This window comes from Chiloscyllium plagiosum, unplaced genomic scaffold, assembly GCF_037043375.1.
Source record: "Chiloscyllium plagiosum isolate Xiang-an unplaced genomic scaffold, Cpla_swu_hap1 HiC_scaffold_38, whole genome shotgun sequence".
NCBI classification, from domain to species: domain Eukaryota; kingdom Metazoa; phylum Chordata; class Chondrichthyes; order Orectolobiformes; family Hemiscylliidae; genus Chiloscyllium; species Chiloscyllium plagiosum.
Genome location: NW_028270176.1, coordinates 35,563,134 through 35,572,043, shown reverse-complemented (window position 1 = coordinate 35,572,043; position 8,910 = coordinate 35,563,134). Strand labels below are relative to the sequence as shown.

The 8,910-nt window shown below is 55.6% G+C and overlaps 1 protein-coding gene across 5 annotated transcripts in view; it reads right to left on the bottom strand.

The window, feature by feature from the left end:
• The window catches only part of LOC148139430 (uncharacterized), a 53,759-nt gene that overhangs the window by 5,325 nt on the left and 39,524 nt on the right, over positions 1-8,910 (bottom strand). For all 5 annotated transcript variants that reach the window (XM_087980772.1, XM_087980774.1, XM_087980771.1 and 2 more), the window contains one exon: positions 6,369-6,440. In XM_087980772.1, the coding sequence (XP_087836898.1) occupies positions 6,369-6,440 (72 nt within the window). The remainder of the gene's footprint in view (positions 1-6,368; positions 6,441-8,910) is intronic.

The following is an 8,910-nucleotide window of genomic DNA, read 5'->3' as shown; positions in this document are numbered from 1 at the left end:
CACGGTGCTCCGAGTGTGGGTCTGACTGAGGGAAACGAAGACTGGAACTGTGCACGGTGCTCCTAGTGTGGGTCTAACTGACTGATACACAGACTGGAACTGTGCACAATGCTCCGAGTGTGGGTCTAATGGAGGGATACGGAGAATGGAACTGTGCACAGTGCTCCGAGTGTGGGTCTGACTGAGGGAAACGAAGACTGGAACTGTGCACGGTGCTCCAAGTGTGGGTCTAACTGAGGGATACGGAGACTGGAACTGTGCACGGTGCTCTGAGTGTGGGTATAACTGAGGGATACGGAGGCTGGAACTGTGCACAGTGCTCCGAGTGTTTGTCTGACTGAGGGATACGGAGACTGGAACTGCGCACGGTGCTCCGAGTGTGGGTCTAATGGAGGGATACGGAGAATGGAACTGTGCACAGTGCTCCGAGTGTGGGTCTGACTGAGGGAAACGAAGACTGGAACTGTGCACGGTGCTCCAAGTGTGGGTCTAACTGAGGGATACGGAGACTGGAACTGTGCACGGTGCTCCGAGTGTGGGTCTAACTGAGGGATACGGAGACTGGAACTGTGCACAGTGCTCCGAGTGTGGGTCTAACTGAGGGGTACGGAGACTGGAACTGTGCACAGTGCTCCGAGTGTGGGTCTGACTGAGGGGTACGGAGACTGGAACTGTGCACAGTGCTCCGAGTGTGGGTCTGAATGAGGGATACAGACACTGGAACTGTGCACAGTGCTCCGAGTGTGGGTCTAACTGAGGGGTACGGAGACTGGAACTGTGCACGGTGCTCCGAGTGTGGGTCTAACTGAGGGATACGGAGACTGGAACTGTGCACAGTGCTCCGAGTGTGGGTCTGACTGAGGGAAACGAAGACTGGAACTGTGCACGGTGCTCCTAGTGTGGGTCTAACTGAGTGATACACAGACTGGAATTGTGCACAGTGCTCCGAGTGTGGGTCTAACTGAGGGATACAGAGACTGAAATTGTGCACGGTGCTCCGAGTGTGGGTCTAACTGAGGGATACGGAGACTGGAACTGTGCACAGTGCTCCGAGTGTTGGTCTGACTGAGGGATACGGAGACTGGAACTGTGCACGGTGCTCCGAGTGTGGGTCTAACTGAGGGATACGGAGACTGGAACTGTGCACAATGCTCCGAGTGTTGGTCTGACTGAGGGATACGGAGACTGGAACTGTGCACAGTGCTCCGAGTGTGGGTCTGACTGAGGGAAACGAAGACTGGAACTGTGCACGGTGCTCCGAGTGTTGGTCTGACTGAGGGATACGGAGACTGGAACTGTGCACAGTGCTCCGAGTGTGGGTCTAACTGAGTGATACGCAGACTGGAATTCTGCACAGTGCTCCGAGTGTGGGTCTGACTGAGGGATATTGAGACTGGAAATGTGCACGGTGCTCCGAGTGTGGATCTGACAGAGGGATACGGAGACTGGAACTGTGCACGGTGCTGCGAGTGTGGGTCTAACAGAGGAATACAGAGACTGGAACTGTGCACAGAGCTCCGAGTGTGGGTCTGACTGAGGGATACAGAGACTGGAACTGTGCACGGTGCTCCGAGTGTGGGTCTAACTGAGGGATACGGAGACTGGAACTGTGCACAGTGCTCCGAGTGTGGGTCTGACTGAGGGATACGGAGACTGGAACTGTGCACAGTGCTCCGAGTGTGGGTCTAACTGAGGGATACTGAGACTGGAACTGTGCACAGAGCTCCGAGTGTGGGTCTGACTGAGGGATATGGAGACTGGAACTGTGCACGGTGCTCCGAGTGTGGGTCTGACTGAGGGATACGGAGACTGGAACTGTGCACGGTGCTCCGAGGGTGGGTCTAACTGAGGGATACGGAGACTGGAACTGTGCACGGTGCTCCGAGGGTGGGTCTAACTGAGGGATACGGAGACTGGAACTGTGCACAGTGCTCCGAGTGTGGGTCTGACTGAGGGATATGGAGACTGGAACTGTGCACAGTGCTCCGAGTGTGGGTCTGACTGAGGGATACGGAGACTGGAACTGTGCACGGTGCTCTGAGTGTGGGTCTAATGGAGGGATACGGAGACTGGAACTGTGCACGGTGCTCCGAGTGTGGGACTAACTGAGGGATACGGAGACTGGAACTGTGCACGGTGCTCCGCGTGTGGGTCTAATGGAGGGATACGGAGACTGGAACTGAGCACAGTGCTCCAAGTGTGGGTCTAACTGAGGGATACGGAGACTGGAACTGTGCACGGTGCTCCGAGTGTGAGTCTAATGGAGGGATACGGAGACTGGAACTGTGCACAGTGCTCCAAGTGTGGGTCTGACTGAGGGATACGGAGACAGGAACTGTGCACAGTGCTCCGATTGTGGGTCTAACTAAGGGATACGGAGACTGGAACTGTGCACGGTGCTCCGAGTGTGGGGTCTAACTGAGGGATACGGAGACTGGAACTGTGCACGGTGCTCCAAGTGTGGGTCTGACTGAGGGATATGGTGACTGGAACTGTGCACGGTGCTCCGAGTGTGGGTCTGACTGAGGGTTATGGAGACGGGAACTGTGCACGGTGCTCCGAGTGTGGGTCTGACTGAGGGTTATGGAGACGGGAACTGTGCACGGTGCTCCGAGTGTGGGTCTGACTGAGGGATACGGAGACTGGAACAGTGCACGGTGCTCCGAGTGTGGGTCTGACTGAGGGATACAGAGACTGGAATTGTGCACGGCGCTCCGAATGTGGGTCTAAATGAGGGATATGGAGACTGGAACTGTGCACAGTGTTCCGAGTGTGGGTATACCTAAGGGATACGGAGACTGGAACTGTGCACAGTGCTCCGAGTGTGGGTCTAACTGAGGGATACGGAGACTGGAACTGTGCACAGTGCTCCGAGTGTGGGTCTGACTGAGGGATACAGAGACTGGAACTGTGCACAGTGCTCCGAGTGTGGGTCTAACTGAGGGATACGGAGACTGGAAATGTGCACGGTGCTCCGAGTGTGGGTCTGACTGAGGTGTACGGAGACTGGAACTGTGCACGGTGCTCCGAGTGTGGGTCTAACTGAGGGATACGGGGACAGGAACTGTGCACGGTGCTCTGAATGTGGGGCTTACTGAGGGATACGGAGACTGGAACTGTGCACGGTGCTCCGAGTGTGGGTCTAATGGAGGGATACGGAGACTGGAACGGTGCACAGTGCTCCGAGTGTGGGTCTAATGGAGGGATACGGAGACTGGAACGGTGCGCGGTGCTCCGAGTGTGGGCCTGACTGAGGGATACGGAGACTGGAACTGTGCACGCTGCTCCGAGTGTGGGTCTGACTGAGGGATACGGAGACTGGAACCGTGCACGGTGCTCTGAGTGTGGATCTAACTGAGGGATACGGAGACTGGAACTGTGTACAGTGCTCCGAGTGTGGGTCTAACTGAGGGATACGGAGACTGGAACTGTTCATGGTTCTCCGAGTGTGGGTCTAACTGAGGGATACGGAGACTGGAATTGTGAACAGTGCTCCGAGTGTGGGTCTGACTGAGGGATACAGAAACTGGAATTGTGAACAGTGCTCCGAGTGTGGGTCTGACTGAGGGATACGGAGACTGGAACTGTGCACGGTGCTCCGAGTGTGGGTCTGACTGAGGGGTACGGAGACTGGAACTGTGCACGGTGCTCCGAGTGTGGGTCTGACTGAGGGATACGGAGACTGGAACTGTGCACGGTGCTCCGAGTGTGGGTCTAACTGAGGGATACGGAGACTGGAACTGTGCACGGTGCTCCGAGTGTGGGTCTACTGAGGGATACGGAGACTGGAACTGTGAACAGTGCTCCGTGTGTGGGTCTAACTGAGGGATACAGAGACTGGAACTGTGCACGGTGATCCAAGTGTGGGTCTGACTGAGGGATATGGTGACTGGAACTGTGCACGGTGCTCCGAGTGTGGGTCTGACTGAGGGTTATGGAGACGGGAACTGTGCACGGTGCTCCGAGTGTGGGTCTGACTGAGGGATACGGAGACTGGAACAGTGCACGGTGCTCCGAGTGTGGGTCTGACTGAGGGATACAGAGACTGGAATTGGGCACGGCGCTCCGCATGTGGGTCTAAATGAGGGATATGGAGACTGGAACTGTGCACAGTGTTCCGAGTGTGGGTATAACTAAGGGATACGGAGACTGGAACTGTGCACAGTGCTCCGAGTGTGGGTCGAACTGAGGGATACGGAGACTGGAACTGTGTTGGGTGCTCCGAGTGCGGGTCTAACTGAGGGATAAGGAGACTGGAACTGTGCACAGTGCTCCGAGTGTGGGTCTAACTGAGGGATACGGAGACTGGAAATGTGCACGGTGCTCCGAGTGTGGGTCTGACTGAGGGGTACGGAGACTGGAACGGTGCGCGGTGCTCCAAGTGTGGGTCTAACTGAGGGATACGGGGACAGGAACTGTGCACGGTGCTCTGAATGTGGGGCTTACTGAGGGATACGGAGACTGGAACTGTGCACGGTGCTCCGAGTGTGGGTCTAATGGAGGGATACGGAGACTGGAACGGAGCACGGTGCTCCGAGTGTGGGTCTAATGGAGGGATACGGAGACTGGAACGGTGCGCTGTGCTCCGAGTGTGGGTCTGACTGAGGGATACGGAGACTGGAACTGTGCACGGTGCTCCGAGTGTGGGTCTAATGGAGGGATACGGAGACTGGAACTGTGCACGGTGCTCCAAGTGTGGGTCTGACTGAGGGATACAGAGACTGGAATTGTGCACGGTGCTCCGAGTGTGGGTCTGACTGAGGGATACGGAGACTGGAATTGTGCACGGCACTCCGAGTGTGAGTGAAATGGAGGGATATGGAGACTGGAACTGTGCACAGTGTTCCGATTGTGTGTCTATTTGAGGGATATGGAGACTGGAACTGTGTACAGTGCTCCGAGTGTGGGTCTAACTGAGGGATACGGAGACTGGAACTGTGCACGGTGCTCCGAGTGTGGGTCTAACTGAGGCATACGGAGGCTGGAAGTGTGCACGGTGCTCCGAGTGTGGGTCTAACTGAGGGATACAGAAACTGGAATTGTGAACAGTGCTCCGTGTGTGGGTCTAAATGAGGGATACGGAGACTGGAACTGTGCACAGTGCTCCGAGTGTGGGTCTGACTGAGGGATACGGAGACTGGAACTGTGCACGGTGCTCCTAGTGTGGGTCTAACTGAGTGATACGAAGACTGGAACTGTGCACTGTGCTCCAAGTGTGGGTCTGACTGAGGGATACGGACTCTGGAACTGTGAACAGTGCTCCGAGTGTGGGTCTAACTGAGGGATACAGAGACTGGAACTGTGCACGGTGCTCCGAGTGTGGGTCTAACTGAGTGATACGAAGACTGGAACTGTGCACAGTGCTCCGAGTGTGGGTCTTACTGAGGGATACAGAGACTGGAACTGTGCACGGTGCTCCGAGTGTGGGTCTGACTGAGGGATTCGGAGACTGGAACTGTGCACGGTGCTCCGAGTGTGGGTCTAACCGATGGATACGGAGACTGGAACTGTGCACGGTGCTCCGAGTGTGGATCTAACTGAGGGATACGGAGACTGGAAGTGTGCACAGTTCTCCGAGTGTGGGTCTAATGGAGGGATACGGAGAGTGGAACTGTGCACGGTTTTCCGAGTGTGGGTCTAACTGAGGGATACAGAAACTGGAACTGTGCACGGTTCTCCGAGTGTGGGTCTAACTGAGGGATACAGAAACTGGAACTGTGCATGTGCTCCGAGTGTGGGTCTGACTGAGGGATACGGAGACTGGAACTGTGCACGGTGCTCCGAGTGTGGATCTAACTGAGGGATACGGAGACTGGAACTGTGCACGGTGCTCCGAGTGTGTGTCTTACTGAGGGATACGTTGACTGGAACTGTGCACGGTGCTCCGAGTGTGGGTCTAACTGAGGGATACGGAGACTGGAACTGTGCACGGTGCTCCGAGTGTGTGTCTTACTGAGGGATACGTTGACTGGAACTGTGCACGGTGCTCCGAGTGTGGATCTAACTGAGGGATTCGGAGACTGGAACTGTGCACGGTGCTCCGAGTGTGGATCCTACTGAGGGATACAGAGACGGAACTGTGCACGGTACTCCGAGTGTGGGTCTATCCGAGGGATACGGAGCCTGGAACTGTGCATGGTGCTCCGAGTGTGGGTCCAACTGAGGGATACGGAGACTGGAACTGTACATGGTGCTCCGAGTGTGGGTCTAACTGAGGGATACAGAGACAGGAACTGTGCACAGTGCTCCGCGTGTGGGTCTGACTGAGGGATACAGAGACTGGAACTGTGCACGATGCTCCGAGTGTGGGTCTAACTGAGGGATACAGAGATGGGATCGGACTGTGCACGTGTTGGTTCGAGTCCCACCTGCTATCACCAGGATGACCCCAACCACAGCTAAGACGACTCCAACAATCAGCAGATGCTTTCGATGTTTACCTGAAGAGAGAGAGAGAGAGAGAGAGAGAGAGAGAGGTCACACTGTCCCTCCAATGTGGAAACAGGCCACTCAGGCCAATCATCCCATACTGACTCTGTGAGGAGCATCCCACCCAAACCCAATCTCTGTAATCCTGCTTTTCCCACGGCCAAACCACCCTAACCTGTACATCCCTGGGCACTATGGGACAATTTCCCATGGCCAAACCACCCTAACCTGCACATCCCTGGGCACTATGGGACAATTTCCCATGGCCAAACCACCCTAACCTGCACATCCCTGGGCACTATGGGATAATTTCCCATGGCCAATCCACCCTAACCTGCACATCCCTGGGCACTATGGGACAATTTCCCATGGCCAACCCACCCTAACCTGCACATCCCTGGGCACTATGGGACAATTTCCCATGGCCAATCCACCCTAACCTGCACATCCCTGGGCACGATGGGACAATTTCCCATGGCCAATCCACCCTAACCTGCACATCCCTGGGCACTATGGGACAATTTCCCATGGCCAATCCACCCTAACCTGCACATCCCTGGGCACTATGGGACAATTTCCCATGGCCAACCCACCCTAACCTGCACATCCCTGGGCACTATGGGACAATTTCCCATGGCCAATCCACCCTAACCTGCACATCCCTGGGCACTATGGGACAATTTCCCATGGCCAATCCACCCTAACCTGCACATCCCTGGGCACTATGGGACAATTTCCCATGGCCAACCCACCCTAACCTGCACATCCCTGGGCACTATGGGACAATTTCCCATGGCCAATCCACCCTAACCTGCACATCCCTGGACACTATGGGACAATTTCCCATGGTCAATCCACCCTAACCTGCACATCCCTGGGCACTATGGGACAATTTCCCATGGTCAATCCACCCTAACCTGCACATCCCTGGGCACTATGGGACAATTTCCCATGGCCAACCCACCCTAACCTGCACATCCCTGGGCACTATGGGACAATTTCCCATGGTCAATCCACCCTAACCTGCACATCCCTGGGTACTATGGGACAATTTCCCATGGCCAATCCACCCTAACCTGCACATCCCTGGGCACTATGGGACAATTTCCCATGGCCAACCCACCCTAACCTGCACATCCCTGGACACTATAGGACAATTTCCCATGGCCAACCCACCCTAACCTGCACATCCCTGGGCACTATGGGACAATTTCCCATGGTCAATCCACCCTAACCTGCACATCCCTGGACACTATGGGACAATTTCCTATGGCCAACCCACCCTAACCTGCACATCCCTGGGCACTATGGGACAATTCCCCACGGCCAATCCACCCTAACCTGCACATCCCTGGGCACTATGGGACAATTTCCCACGGCCAATCCACCCTAACCTGCACATCCCTGGGCACTATGGGACAATTTCCCACGGTCAATCCACCCTAACCTGCACATCCCTGGGCACTATGGGACAATTTCCCACGGCCAATCTACCCTAACCTGCACATCCCTGGGCACTATGGGACAATTTCCCATGGCCAATCCACCCTAACCTGCACATCCCTGGGCACTATGGGACAATTTCCCATGGCCAATCCACCCTAACCTGCACATCCCTGGGCACTATGGGACAATTTCCCACGGCCAATCCACCCTAACCTGCACATCCCTGGGCACTATGGGACAATTTCCCACGGTCAATCCACCCTAACCTGCACATCCCTGGGCACTATGGGACAATTTCCCATGGCCAATCCACCCTAACCTGCACATCCCTGGGCACTATGGGACAATTTCCCACAGCCAATCCACCCTAACCTGCACATCCCTGGGCACTATGGGACAATTTCCCATGGCCAATCCACCCAAACCTGCACATCCCTGGGCACTATGGGACAATTTCCCACGGCCAATCCACCCTAACCTGCACATCCCTGGGCACTATGGGACAATTTCCCATGGTCAATCCACCCTAACCTGCACATCCCTGGGCACTATGGGACAATTTCCCATGGCCAATCCACCCTAACCTGCACATCCCTGGGCACTATGGGACAATTTCCTACAGCCAATGCACCCTAACCTGCACATCCCTGGGCACTATGGGACAATTTCCCACAGCCAATCTACCCTAACCTGCACATCCCTGGGCACTATGGGACAATTCCCCACGGCCAATCCACCCTAACCTGCACATCCCTGGGCACTATGGGACAATTTCCCACGGCCAATCCACCCTAACCTGCACATCCCTGGGCACTATGGGACAATTTCCCACGGTCAATCCACCCTAACCTGCACATCCCTGGGCACTATGGGACAATTTCCCACGGCCAATCTACCCTAACCTGCACATCTCTGGGCACTATGGGACAATTTCCCATGGCCAATCCACCCTAACCTGCACATCCCTGGGCACTATGGGACAATTTCCCATGGCCAATCCACCCTAACCTGCACATCCCTGGGCACTATGGGACA